Raw genomic sequence first — 14,401 nt, 5'->3', positions numbered from 1 at the left:
ATCAATTGCAATACAGACTATAAAGGAAATTGTTGGACTTTGTCTTGCCCCAACTCAAGTATTCAATATTGATGTCCATGTAATGTTCCATTTCTAGTAGGTTTTAGCCATTAAAAAGGCCCCAAAATGCAAAAAAAATCTACACGTGAAACATAACAAGCAAATTAAAATTAAAAATGAAATCATGATCGAGAACTAGCGTGTATGATAATGCTATTACAATAACAAAGTTTTATCTTAAAGGTTTGGGGTCAGTTATATTAAATTATGTTCTTTCATTATATTTTATCCAAAGTCAAGTTTTCTGTAATAGAGAGTAAGTTCATATTTCATTGTCTCCATTTATGTTCTTCTAGGTTTACTTTTCGCTCTTTAAAGATCTTTAACTAAAATATTTCATTAAGTTGAGATTATAATCTATCTTCGTTGAATATCCTCAAACATCTCATCGAACTTAATCTTAATATATTAATTATTGGGGTTATATATGCATTTTCACAAATGCATTCATTTCTATATTTATCTTTCCACTCATTTAATGTTAATGATGTTAAATTTCTTTTGATTTTAAATATTAGATGAGAAGATAAGATGGTCTATAACTCATATTCTGAGATCTCATCTCTAGAGGGATCTCAACACAATTGCAAGCATGATGGACAAATCCTCTAGAATACCATAAATCATGATTGGTAAGATCGTAACGGAAAGAAATTCATAAATCATTCTTAATATTTATATTTAAATATATTACTTACCAATCATTTAAAATATATAAACAAATATTAATTGATATATTTTAAATATATCAATCTTCATCACAACCTTCCATTTGTGATGAGATATATTGCCAATGATACAATGTATCTAAAACACCTTAATACAATGCCTCTCATTCTATGAGAATCTAGAGTTAGATTTTAAAGAATTCATCAGATTCTTGTTAATAATATTCTGTGAATCTAATTTAAACATTAACACTATGTCTTCATATGGAAATTGAAGATGAATTACTCATGACACAAATCTCGAGGAATGTAGATTCTTGATTACTTAATCAATGTCTGGTGGGCTTATTGTTGTCCAAATTCAATAACATATGTCAAGCCAAGTCCATGGTTATATAGGCCCCAAGAAAAAGTCCTTATCTCCTGGTATATAAAAAGGACAGAGAAAGGCGTGGGAAGATGGGAGTGTGGATAGAACGTGTTTTCAACCCACCAATCACATTGCGGAGAAATCAAACCTCTCCCACTCTCTCTAGAAATCAAACTTTTCCCAATATATCTCTCTAATATCTCTCTCTCATCGGTCAATACTTCGCTACCAGAACAAAACACACCCTCTTTTTTTGACAAATTAAACTAGAAGACACCTAACACCTTCAAAGACCTCCCTCTCTCTCTCTCTCTCTCCACCTGCCTGGTTTCTGGGATTAGGGTTTTGAAGCTATCCTGTTTCTGCAACAATGGCAGCTGCAAGTAGTTTCGCAACCTCAATCGCAGGTGTGAAAACAATGAAGTCTTTCCTCTGCAATACTTCCCCTAAGGTTTCTTCTCCTCAATTACGGATCCTTTGTAAACCTAAGGGAAATAGGAGAAGATTCGTTGTTCAGAGAGGGGTTTCTTTGAACCCTAGATGCGATATTGTGTCGGAGGCTTTAAAGGATGATAAGGTTGATTCTAGATCTTCCAGCATCTCCGCTCTTGAGCAGCTCAAGACTTCTGCGGCTGATAGTAAGTTAATTTTTCTAGAATTCTAGGTTCTTGTTTGGTAATTGGAGATAATTTTTTCTGAATATGAGTTTATGTGTTTTCTGTCGTTAGATTGGAGAAAGTTTGCGTCTTGATTTGTAGATTTTGTGCGATTTCGTAGAGAACTTCGACAGTTTCCTCATGTGGTGCAAGTATAGGCCAAACCATCATGGAATTTGAATAAATTTAATTGAAAATTCAAAAATAAATTTATATGGTTGAGTTAAAAATTTGTGGCTATGTACGCCCCTATTCCGAAAGAGTGGGAATTTAATTTGAAAAACTTTTCTGTGTTGCGTGGAGGGAAAATTATCACAGCTTTCATAAAATGTTGTTTGATGGTGATGTTTGATTTCTTTTGAAATAGTCCGTCGATTGATTTTGCTAGGTTGTGTAGTAGTTTTGCAGTTCATTAAGAAGAAATCGCTGATATCAGACTCATATACTAGATAGAAATTATTGGGTTCTTTTTATAAACAAAATTTGGTCAAACTTTAATGCCAAATTAGTGGATTGCTGAACCTCAGGTGGTGGGATACTCAAATCGTTCTACTTTTGTGTTTTTTTTTCATTGAGATCTGCATTTTCTGTTTGGTTGTTTGGTTTGGTTTCATTTTTGATTCTCTATAAAAGCATTAATTTTTTTTTTCAAGTAACCGAAACTTCTTCTCTTTGAATCTTCGAATATAAAGTTTAGGGTTCTGGGCTATTCTCATAGATGGTGTAGAACCTCAAATTTTTTTTTTTTTTTGATAGGTAATTTTTTTGGCAATTCTCTTTTAGTTCTAACAAAGAAAGGGTGTTTTTGTTTTCTAACTGGAGAAATCGGGTGATTTCTGCTAGCTTTTGTGAAGTTGAAAAGAATTGATATAATTTGGAATCACGAAACGACTAGTAACCCATCTTTTCTTTCTCGAGCTAATCCATTATTTGTATGTTTATATCATCATATGTAGCCTTCTTTTTTGTTTTTCCCAGAAAAGATAAAAATTGCCATGTGGGCATCTTTTTTTATAGTATTATATTGATCTCTATCAGGGTACACAAAGGAAAGGAGCAGCATCGTGGTTGTAGGGCTCAGTATTCACACAGCCCCTGTAGAGATGCGTGAAAAACTTGCCATCCCAGAAGCAGAATGGCCTCGCGCCATTGGGGAGCTCTGTGGCTTGAACCATATAGAAGAAGCTGCTGTTCTTAGTACATGTAACAGAATGGAAATATATGTGGTCGCTTTATCCTGGCATCGTGGAATCAGAGAAGTTACTGAATGGATGGCAAAGGTCTCTCCTTTTATTCCAATCATATTCTATGTGACACTCCATTTGCTTTTGCGAAACACTTTCCTTAGTAAGATTTTAAGCCTTACTAAGGGTCCTTTTGCTCAAATGGATTACCACATTAGCAATCCAACACCACACCCTCTAATTTCATCGAAAAACTCAGACCCCCCCCCCCCCCCCCCAATATTTTTTTCTTCTTTTGGGCTTGATCCAAGGTTTTGAAAATGGATGGCTACCAAACTTCCATCTAATTCTAAGTTTAAAATTAAAATTCCACGGTGAAAATTGATCTTTTTTAGGTTTCAAAGTTCATAGAATTTTGTCCTCTACAACCCCGAAGCTGAAGCATCATATCATGTTTTTGGATGCCTAGTAAGGGTGAAATCCTTACTAACATAGTAAGGCTAGTCATACTCTTCATACTCTTTTCTTTTTGCAAATATAAAAGCAAGAGCATTGCGACCTCCATTTTTATTGGTTTCTAGTGGGAGACCTCCTTGGATAAGAATCAACCACTTTGGAAGACTGTTACCTCTGTGGCACAGTTGGTTATGGTCATCCTACTGGTTTCTCTAGATCTCCTTGGGTCGGTCCGAATCTCCTGATTGTGTGCTTTGTGTCTGTGGCACCCAATTAAGGAGTTCCTTAGTCATTTTACATCAGTTTTTTTTTTCATGTAAAATGAGAAAACATTCATAACATTTTCATTTTTTTTCTTGGCAGACAAGTGGGATTCCTGCTTCTGAGCTTCGTCAGCATTTGTTTCTGTTGCGTGACAATGATGCTACACAACACTTATTTGAAGTATCAGCTGGACTTGACTCTCTTGTACTTGGAGAAGGACAAATTCTTGCTCAGGTCAAACAAGTGGTCAACACTGGACAAGGCGTTGTAGGGTTTGGAAGGAACATCAGTGGGTTGTTCAAGCATGCAATCACCGTCGGTAAGCTTGTTCGAACTGAGACCAACATTGCCTCAGGGGCAGTCTCAGTTAGCTCTGCTGCTGTTGAGCTTGCACTGATGAAGCTTCCAGAATCTTCGTCCTCTACTGCCAGAATGTTAGTGATTGGAGCCGGCAAGATGGGAAAACTCGTGATCAAACACTTGGTCTCAAAAGGGTGCACCACGATGGTTGTTGTCAATAGATCCGAGGAGAGAGTTGCTGCTATCCGTGATGAATTAAAGGGCGTTGATATAATCTACAGACCTCTCACTGAGATGTTTACGTGTGCCGCTGAAGCTGATGTAATTTTCACCAGCACGGCATCAGAGACCCCATTGTTCTTGAAAGAGCACGTTGAGGCCCTTCCCACGGTGGGTTCAGGAATTGGTGGATCAAGGCTCTTCATTGATATCTCTGTTCCTAGGAATGTGGGTTCTTGTGTCTCAGGTGTCGACGCAACTCGAGTCTACAATGTTGATGATCTCAAGGAAGTTGTGGCAGCCAATAAGGAGGATCGAAACCGAAAAGCAATGGAAGCCCAGAAAATTATTGCCCAGGAATCAAAACAATTTGAAGCTTGGAGGGATTCTCTCGAGACTGTTCCCACCATTAAGAAACTGAGAGCTCTTGTGGAGGGAATCAAAGTTGCAGAGCTAGAGAAGTGTTTTTCAAAGCTGGGAGAAGATGTCCCAAAGAAAACAAGGAAAGCTATTGAAGAGCTTAGCCGAGGTATAGTGAACAAGATCCTTTACGGTCCAATGCAGCACTTGAGATGTGATGGGAGTGACAATAGAACTCTGAATGAGACACTTGAGAACATGTATGCACTTAACAGGATGTTTAGCCTTGAGACCGAGAAATCTGTATTGGAACAAAAGATTCGAGCCAAGGTGGACCAAACCCAAAAGTGAGATGTGTCTCCTTTCTCATTTTCTCAAATTCGAATAAGAGGAAAACATCCTCATCTCGTCCTCCACATTGTATTCTTCAATTTTAGATAGAGAAATGGTGGTGCCCCTTGTTAGGGGACTCTTTAATTCACTGAGGCAATGATAGAAAAACTTATCCCTGACTCATAGGGGGTACCTTTGTATGTCTATTAAGTGTTAATGTAATGGTCACGTGGTTTAGTTGGAAAATTGAGTGAGAAATTTTTTGAGCTTGATTCATCATTCATGTACTAAAGGATATGTTCCCAAAGTTGCAGAGTGTGGATGGGCAGTATCTGAAATACTATTAATTCTTGTATTTAATGTACCAATTATTTGAGTTTCATGATGAGTTTGCTTCGATTTGTTGATACTAGTTTTCTTTTGTTCTTTTCTGGATTATTATGGTTTCTGATGGATTGTGGAACTCAAATATGGATTTGGATTAACTATCTTCCCATGTATGGGTAGTGATTACCAAATACCATGATGAATACATCATTGATATCAAAGCCTGCCACAAACATTTGGGGTTGGCTGAACTAATTTTCTCTCTACACATGATTCAATTTTGTCCAAAAGTCATGTCTTTTGTTTATTCAAGTGTTTAAGTATTTGCTCTTCATTTACATTAAATCCATTTAGAGCGTTCAAATACTTATAGGGAAAAGCTGTTTTGACACAGCACTAGTGTTTTACTAATCGCTCGCTCCTTTCCTTCAAAGGCCCGCTTATTCCTCTCCTTCCACATGTCCTAGCAAATTACAACAAGAAGGGGACCCAAAGGTCCTTTTTGTGATGCTAAAGTTCACAAATTTCAACTCACATGTGAAAAATGAAGTTTTACCAAATTGCTTTTTTGAAACAACAGTGAATGAAAATGTGATCATGGACAAGCCATTAGCTTTACAAAGAGGTCAATAACTTTTATTGATATTGATGTGCACATTAAAGTTGGATTCTCTCTAACTTCATGGCCTTTTAAAATCTTCAATGTGAGCCAAATACTTGTTCTCTCTTATGCTTTTGCAAACTTTGATCTATGATGATCTACTAAAAGAGAAATGTAATACCCTTGATCTAAAAACCCATGAAATTATTTAATCAATAATACTCCTGAAAACCTCTTTAATGGTGATAGATTATAATCAATATTTTTTTGTTTTGACATAATAATAATTTCATAATCAACATTTCGATTATTTATTATGTTAGACAATTAGTTGTCAAATTTTGAAGTCAACGTAATTATAAAAAAAAAGAAATTGATTAATGTCATGTTTAAATTCATTGTTAAAATTTTAATAATTTTATGATATAAAAAGTGACTACTATTATAGAATTTTTGGCTTTATATAATTAAGTCATTAATTAAAATATATGGATCCAATAAATAAATCTAGTCATTAATTGATGTGGATAGTATTTGTTAAAAAATATATACTTGAGTCACTATGAAAATGATTATTTGACAATGGTGTTATAATGTAATTTATAATACATGGGAAATATTTTTATTTAATTTAAAATTAAGGGTTTTTATGAAAAATTGATGTTATTTTAGGTTTTAAAAGAAATACTCAAAATAAGTCTTCAATCAAGTCAAAATTGTTGAAATTATTTTTTGGAATACATTGAGTCAGTCTCATTTTGGTATAGAGATCCTATTCGAGCTTTGAGGCTTATGCTTTTTTGTACAAAATTTCAGATTTTGATTGAAAGGATTAATGACAATGCATGAGATCGAGAGGAAACAATTTAATGATTATTTCTCACTTATAATGATTTCTATTAATTGATGTAAAGGGGTGAATGTGATTAAGGTTTTAATTTGACTTACGATAATATGTTTAAGTGTTTCTTTCTGTCTTTGTTTTTGATTTATGAATATAAGGAATGAATAATTAATTAAGTTCTTTTATTAAAATAATAATAATAATAATAATGAAGATTTTTATCCATTAAATAAATAATTTTTTTTTTTAAATATCACACCTGAGTCTTGGGTCACAAGCTTAATCATGGATCATGAGCAACATTGTAAATCCAAAATTCGGGGCGTGACAAGAAATATAAGAAAGGCCAATCATCATTGAAATTAAATTTCTTAAACAAAATTACAAAAAAAGTGCTAATCCACACGATCCCAGAAATCACAAACGAATTAATGTTAACATTCAAGGCATTTCACTAAATGATCAAAAGCTCTCTTACAATGCCAATGGAATATCTATATATAACAAAGACTCAAAAACTTTACGTGAAGGATTAAATCTTCACCATCCATCTAAATTAGAAAAATCTCTTACTGAATATATTATTCCTATTCAGCTTTTATCCATACATATATATATATATATATATATAGATATATATGGGTCCCGTTCAATGGCTAACTTTTTGGCAAAACATTTTTCAAAACATGAGTTAGAAGTTTTGGAATGAACTGATTTTTGGTGAGGATGATCTCTACGGTGAGGAGATCATCATCACCAAAAATCAGCCCATTCCAAAACTTCTAACCCCATCAAAAATAGTTTACAAAAAATGGACGGTCCACAATTTTTCAACTTGTAAACATGGGTTAGAAGTTTTGGAATGGGCTGATTTTTGATGAGGATGATCTCCTCACGGTAGAGATCATCCTCACCAAAAATCAGCCCATTCCAAAACTTCAAACTCATGTTTTGAAAAATGTTTTGCCAAAAAGTTAGCCATTGAACGCTACCCTATATATATATATATCAAATTCGTGGTTTTAGATCATGGCCCAAGTTTTTCAAACACAATTAAAATCTTCTCAATCGATTAACTCTAAAAAGTTGAATCACCCTTGGCTGACAAGATTTGAAGAACTTAATCTACTTCTGCAACATTGGGTTGTTGTGGCTTGAGTGATTATTCATATCTAATTTTCAATTATTTGACTTTGAATTCCTATTATCTAAAGATTGTATCAGATCGGTTTTAGTTGTATACATCAAAATCATCCATGCAAGGTTTGCTATATGGGATAGGTAATTTTTTCAGATGTTTTGTGTGTGTGTGTGTGACCCATCTAAGATATTAGGCAGCCAATTGAACTTCTGACTTTTAATTTAATAAACCAAAAGTAAGGTCTATGGTAAAATAAAATTAAAAACAAAATCAACTTTTATTTATAACAGACCAAATTAATGAAACTGTACATTATATAAGCAATAAGATTAAAGAGACCAAAGTTGTCTTATTTCTTAGAAAACCAAAGGGAAGCAAGCCTAAAAGGAGAGAGGAAACATGAAAAGGGGAGAGAGGTAGAGGAAGGAAGAAAAGAAGAGGAGAGGAGAGGGAGATCGAAGAGAGCATTTAGAGAATTAAGAGCTCTCTATGAATGATCTCTCAAAAAATTTCATCATTTCTTTCTTAGAAGAGAGCATTTAGGAGGAAAAGAAATGGGTTCTCTCTCTTTCTTTAAAAAAAAAAAAAAAAAAACATTTGATGGAGAAATAAATGGGTTACTTGACTTCCTCTAGAATAATAGAAAAAAAAAAAAAAAGAATAATGTTGAAGTGACCTCAAGATTGCACCTTTTAATGTGAAAGTGTATTGGAGCCATAAATGCTTTTATTCGATATGCAAGTCAAAAAACATATATGGTTCCTATATACTTTCACGTCAGGATGTGCGATATAAGGTATAATCTCAAGGTCACTCCAACACCATTCTAAAAAAAAGTAGGTGTCATAATAAAAAATAAGCAACAAATATCTACAACATGACTTTAAATCTCATTCGAGACCAAGATGACTCTCCCCAATCGTCTCCATATCGTTCACTAAAGAAATGGATCTAAAGTGTCTCAGGCTTCACACCATCTCATGAGGCAAATGAGATGGCAGGCGATATTTCGAAAGTCTTAACCAAGATTTTGTATCTTTTTGATTAAAATATATATTTTTTTAAATTAAAAAATTATCTTGTGACTAATGATCTTATAATCCATCTTATTTTGTATAATTTTTTTATTATTTATAACTATTTGTATGTAAATATATTTAATAATTAATTATAAATCAAATTAAATAATGTTATCTCGAAAATAACTCGGTCTCATCAATCCACAGGACGGGACATCAAATCGAGATTTGAAACCATGATCTACAAATCAGTAAATCACGGTTTTAAAAAGATTGGTGTGTTATAAGTAAGAGTCAGTGTGCAAGCAATAAGTTCTAAAAAATTGATAAACTGAGTAAACTGTTTTTGGGAGATAGTGAAATTGAACGATTGATTTGTGTTCCTTTTCGCTTCTCTTGCGCTCTCGGGTGAGCTTCCTTCATTGAGATCTCCTCTAAATTTCTATGTTTTCTTCTATGTTCTACAGCAAAATCTTTGTTTCTTGCAGATTTTTGTAACCCTATCAGATCAAAAGCTGTTCTTTTCTTTGAATTTGGATCTGATTTGATGCCTTCTTCGATTGAATCTTGGAAATGTTCTTGTTTATTTAATTATTCTCTGTTTGATTTGCATATTCTGTTATAAAAATCATCTTTTTTGCTCTTAATTTGATAGATTTTTGGCATTGGAAAATATTCTAAGTCTGTGTTTGTTGTCGATGTTAGAGTAGTCAAGCTTACTTTTTTCCACTAAATTCTCTTAAATCGGTAGCTAACTGATCGATTTTTTTGTTTTTGTTTTGTTTTTGGATCACTAAAAATGATCTAGTTCTTAATTCCTCGAACCAGAATTTCGTGCGTGGGCGCTTGAATTTGTTAGTATTTAAGTTACTTATTTTGACTTAATTGAATGAAATACCAAGAATTCAATCATGCCTTGATGGAAGATCTAGCTCTATATAGATTTGACCTTCTTGTTGAGAAATTTGTTCTGGGTATGAAAAGATGTCATCTGTGACTGGGATTTGGTTCGAAATTGAGTGAATATATGTGGTGTTATTTTTGTTGGTAGCTTATAAAATTATGGTAATTTAAGTATCAATTTGTGGTTTTAGTGGAGAAATCCGTGCTTGTGTTGTAAGTTGGATCGCAACATGTTTTTTCAGTAGTGGTGATTTTGTAATTTTTGTTTAAATGTGTATTTGTATAAAATTAGAATTTCTTAATTAGGAGTTGGAATTTTTGATCTATCTTCTTCTTTTGTACCTAGGAGGGGGCGCTTAACTAGACGCAGAATATCAAAGCAATAGAGACAGGTAGTTTGATCTGTTTACTTTCTTTCTTTTTGAAACCTATTTTACTGAATTAATATGTATTTTTTTCTTGTCTTTGGGACATTGATAAAGTGATAGATTGATAAAAAAAAGTTCTACACTTAGTAGAATCTTGACTTCTATATATTTAAGATAAAAGGAATGGTTTATTTAACATGTCAAGTTTATGATTACTCCTTATTTTTCCATCTCCTTTTGAGTTGAAATCAAATAAGACTTTACTTTCCATACTCCAACTTTCTGACCAAATAGATCATTTCCTGCTATGGAGCCTGCAAAAGGGTTGTGGATACTGCTGGGTGCAGTGCTTCTTCCCCTATTCCTCGCCTATTGGTGCTAGTGGAGTAGGATTGACCTGTAATACAAAATCTATATGTGTGATCTTTTGCTCAAGACTAGAATCGACAATTGAAGCATTTGAGACTGTGGCAAAATGGGTTTTGGAATTTATTAACATTCTCCAAAAAGGGTATTGTTAATAACTCTCCTTTCCAAAGACTAATGGAGAGACTGCATCCCTTTCCTTTGGTAGCTCTTTTTGTTTCCCAGGGAAGTCAAGAAATGTGAGCTCCCCCATCAATCGATGTTTGTTTTAGTAATTTTGACTGATCTGTAGATGGCGATGAATTATAGAGCATGAGAAGCTTACATTGTTTCAGACAAAGGGTACACTTAAGTCTTAACCTACACTAATGAATGATCATGTCACTTTGGGGAGCTTGTGTGATTAATGAGCATGATTAAGGATTGATGTACATTTGCTTAATTACTATGACCAAACCTTCCCATACAAATAGGATGCATTTGGCAATACCATTTCTTTTACAAATATAAAGATGTCGCTCAAAACAGAAGATATATACAGTATAAAGAGTTCGAGAAGACTTACTATAGAGAACAACGATCAAGACCTGTACAAGAAAGATGAAAATGAAAATAAACCACACAACAAAACAGCACTTACTACCTCAATACACAAACCCTAGAATTCTTTATGGAGCTTGAACCAGAATAAAATGTACATTCTCTGTAAAATCCCCACTCTAGAAATAAAGACTGGGCGACACTAACTTTGGAAAAGGGATAACACATTGGAGAGAGTCCATTGAATACCGAAAAGGCTGAAAAACACGTCAAACATCGTAGGCAAACTCCCATTGAATGAGATGGTTAACAGTTTTGCAACTAGATTTACAAAAATCTACATCGAATCTATGATAAACATAATAGTGAAAGGTGATCAACTACCAAGATCTTATCTTAAGCAGCTGGCCAAGAAAAGAAGCCACTTTTTAAGACCAACCGTGAGCTATACAGAAGTCAAATAGCAATCCTACCCACTCATTTTAGTTGTATCTAAAATAATCATATTATTAAATAAACCTCTATTAGTCAAAAAGGGGGGAAAAGAAGAAGCAATGCTGTTACTTAAATAACATGTCCATTTATGAAATATACAAGAAACATATTATGTATTAATTTTTTCTTGATGGTTAGCTGGACTTGAACCCACGACCACATACTTGCTTTGGAATGTGTCAAACCAACTGACCTATGGGTCTAAGCCCTACATATTGTATATAATTGTGTATTGGTTATGCATTTTCTAGCTGTTCTTGCCGAAGTATTTTTTTACTTGACTTTTCTTTGCCTGGTGCACAATGCTCTATCACTCCATCTTGTGAAATTAAGCATTGAAGATGGATAAATTGCTTTTTCTGGCAAAAGGCTGCCTTCTAGTTCACCGTGAACAACCAATTATGATAAGTTACTAGTGGTAGTTGTAGTGTTAGATGGGTCTATCATCTTTTTTGTCAATACCTTTGCTCTAGATATTCTATTTTATAATTGCCTGTGCCATTGTACAATTGTACATGACCGTCATGGTGAAGGATTTAAGAATCAAAATCAGTTTAACACTTGCTGAGGCCCAAAATCTGAGTTGACCAAGTCTGATATAACATGAACTAATCATTATGATTGGAAGGATTTAGAAAAATTGAAGGAACAAGAATAGGTCATAAAATAAATTTTATATCTATATCTATATAGATAAAGTTTTAAGCTCCTAATAATTTAGTTGTTTAATTTTATATGTATATTATTTTTGGTGAATTCAAACCTTTTCCCCCCTAAATGCTTACACATCGCTTCATGGAGTCAAAAACATCATATGCGCAAAGTGGGTGTCTGCCATTCTTCAATCCTCACTGTTGCAAGTTGTGCTTTTTTTGGGCTTGGACCCATAGCTCAGTTGGTTGACATATTGCAGCCTAAACTTTGAGGTCATGGGTTCATTCTGGCTTCCCTATAAAAACTTGTGCTTTTGTACTGGCAAGAATGATTCTTCATATGGATGCTATGGAATAGATTGTGACACCTCCTGTAATTGGGTACTAAAGCTAATTGATTATATGTGAAAGGCAAATATTGAATAACTTCTGCTGACAAATCATGATGGATGTCAACATGTTTCGATTATGCTATTATCCTTGGACATGGTCTTATTTCCCCATTTCTCCTAATTAATTTGTTTTTTCCCTCTCTATTTTTCTCATGCATCTTATCACATTCTTGGAGGAATTTTTCATTTGACCTCTCTTGCTAATACAGGAAAGCCAGCAAGCTAAATTGACAAATAGAGAATGGAACTTAGTACCATTAGAGATGCATTTGACCGTGTTGCCAAGAAGCAAAGGCTATCTTCATCCAAAGCCCAAGAAGTAATTGATAAGATTGGTCGAGAAATTGAACAAACACTTGCAAAACTGCAGTCAGTCCATGACCCCACTTCCATTGTTGATCAGAAATCCATACTCATGGAACTGAACAGCAAACTGAATGAGATGGGCTTACTCAATCAGCTCGAAGGGCCGCAGAAGGAACTAAATGTAGGGTTGAGCAAGTATGCGAAACTCCTTGAGAAGTCCTTTAATCCAGACTTATCTAAGGCTTACAGGAATGTCGACTTTGAAATTCATACAGTGAACCAAATAATTGTTAGCCATTTCTATCGTCAAGGCCTTTTTGATCTTGGCGACTGCTTCATAAATGAGGCCAGGGAACCGGATGTAACCACATTGAAATCTCAATTCTTGGAGATGTATCAGATACTCGAATCCATGAGGTCTAGGAACCTCGGGCCCGCCCTGAACTGGGCTGCCACACACCGTGACTCTCTTGTGCAGAAGGGGTTAAGCATCGAACTGAAACTTCATCGGTTACAGTTTGTAGAGATACTGCAGAATGGGAGCAGAGCCGATGCACTCAAATATGCCAGGACTTACCTCACTCCTTTCGCATCCGTGCACATGGCTGAGATTCAAAAGCTCATGGCTTGTCTCTTGTGGTCGGGTCGGCTTGAATCCTCCCCATATGCCGAGTATCTTTCTCCAACACTTTGGGAGAAGTTGATCGAGGAATTGACCCAGCAGTTCTGCAATCTCTTGCGGCAATCCTACGACAGCCCATTGAATGTGGCTATTGCGGCTGGTGTGCAAGCGTTGCCTATTCTCCTGAAGCTCGCAAATGTGATGGCTGCGAAGCAGCAGGAATGGCAAGCAATGAAGCAGTTGCCCGTGCCGGTGGAATTGGGGAAAGAGTTTCAGTTCCACTCGATATTTGTATGTCCAGTTTCTAGGGATCAAGGGAGTGACGAAAACCCACCGATGTTAATGCCTTGTGGGCACGTGTTGTGCAAGCAATCAATTATTAAGTTATCCAAGAACAGCTCACGCACGTTCAAGTGTCCGTACTGCCCACTTGAGGCCACAGTTGCACAGTGTAGGCAGTTGCATTTCTGATGTGTTTGATGTTCGATGTTGTGTGTGAAGAAAATACTCTTTATCTTGATGAACTGAATTCAAGTTGTGTTGTATGTGGCCTATGGTGTGGTGGAAAAGTTGGGGTGTAGGTGTATGGACACATTGGTTGTAAATAGAAATTCTTTTTGGATTCATGTGGGAAACCACCATCCACCATGACTTGGTGTTTTAAAGCTCCAGTCACCTACCCTAATGAGAACTTTGATGTGTCCCAGTAGGGGCCTGAAAGCACATTGGTCATTAAATTTTTTCCAACCGAGCTCCTTCATATGATATTTAATCAAACATTTACTGATGGCATTACATACTGCAGATACTGTACGCCCAGGTGTCACATATATATGCAACTCAGAACCCATCCTCTCATAATATGCCATGCGTAATGTCCTCTCAACACTAATCGGATGAATGCTTTGCCCATCTCACTAGACCTACTATATGCGAAAACCAGCATGGAGTATT

General features: G+C 35.2%; 1 protein-coding gene and 1 pseudogene across 2 annotated transcripts; both read left to right on the top strand.

The window, feature by feature from the left end:
• Positions 1-1,205: 1,205 nt before the first annotated feature.
• LOC147403930 (glutamyl-tRNA reductase 1, chloroplastic-like) lies at positions 1,206-5,252 on the top strand. Its single transcript, XM_086439721.1, has 3 exons — positions 1,206-1,736; positions 2,793-3,034; positions 3,758-5,252. Exons 1-3 carry the CDS (start codon positions 1,469-1,471, stop codon positions 4,886-4,888), a joined length of 1,641 nt encoding a protein of 546 aa, XP_086295847.1. The 5' UTR covers positions 1,206-1,468; the 3' UTR covers positions 4,889-5,252.
• A 3,851-nt stretch (positions 5,253-9,103) lies between these two features.
• On the top strand, positions 9,104-14,095 carry LOC147403929 (protein RMD5 homolog pseudogene; annotated as a pseudogene). The gene is made up of 3 exons (XR_015177659.1): positions 9,104-9,210; positions 10,052-10,097; positions 12,729-14,095. The product of XR_015177659.1 is annotated as a protein RMD5 homolog pseudogene (transcript).
• The last annotated feature ends 306 nt before the right edge of the window (positions 14,096-14,401 follow it).

This window comes from Akebia trifoliata, chromosome 4 (assembly GCF_017979445.1).
Source record: "Akebia trifoliata isolate Shusen 1 chromosome 4, ASM1797944v1, whole genome shotgun sequence".
NCBI lineage: Eukaryota > Viridiplantae > Streptophyta > Magnoliopsida > Ranunculales > Lardizabalaceae > Akebia > Akebia trifoliata.
The sequence above is the reverse complement of the archived record's forward strand: the minus strand, read 5'-3'. Positions and strand labels throughout refer to the sequence as shown.

What these genes read in the sequence shown, in the direction of transcription:
- LOC147403930 (XM_086439721.1), top strand. Translation starts at nt 1,469, where the DNA reads ATGGCAGCTGCAAGTAGTTTCGCAACCTCAATCGCAGGTGTGAAAACA. An exon ending in CAAGACTTCTGCGGCTGATA is followed by an intron (nt 1,737 to 2,792) that starts GTAAGTTAATTT and finishes GATCTCTATCAG; the next exon opens with GGTACACAAAGGAAAGGAGC. An exon ending in TTACTGAATGGATGGCAAAG is followed by an intron (nt 3,035 to 3,757) that starts GTCTCTCCTTTT and finishes TTTTCTTGGCAG; the next exon opens with ACAAGTGGGATTCCTGCTTC.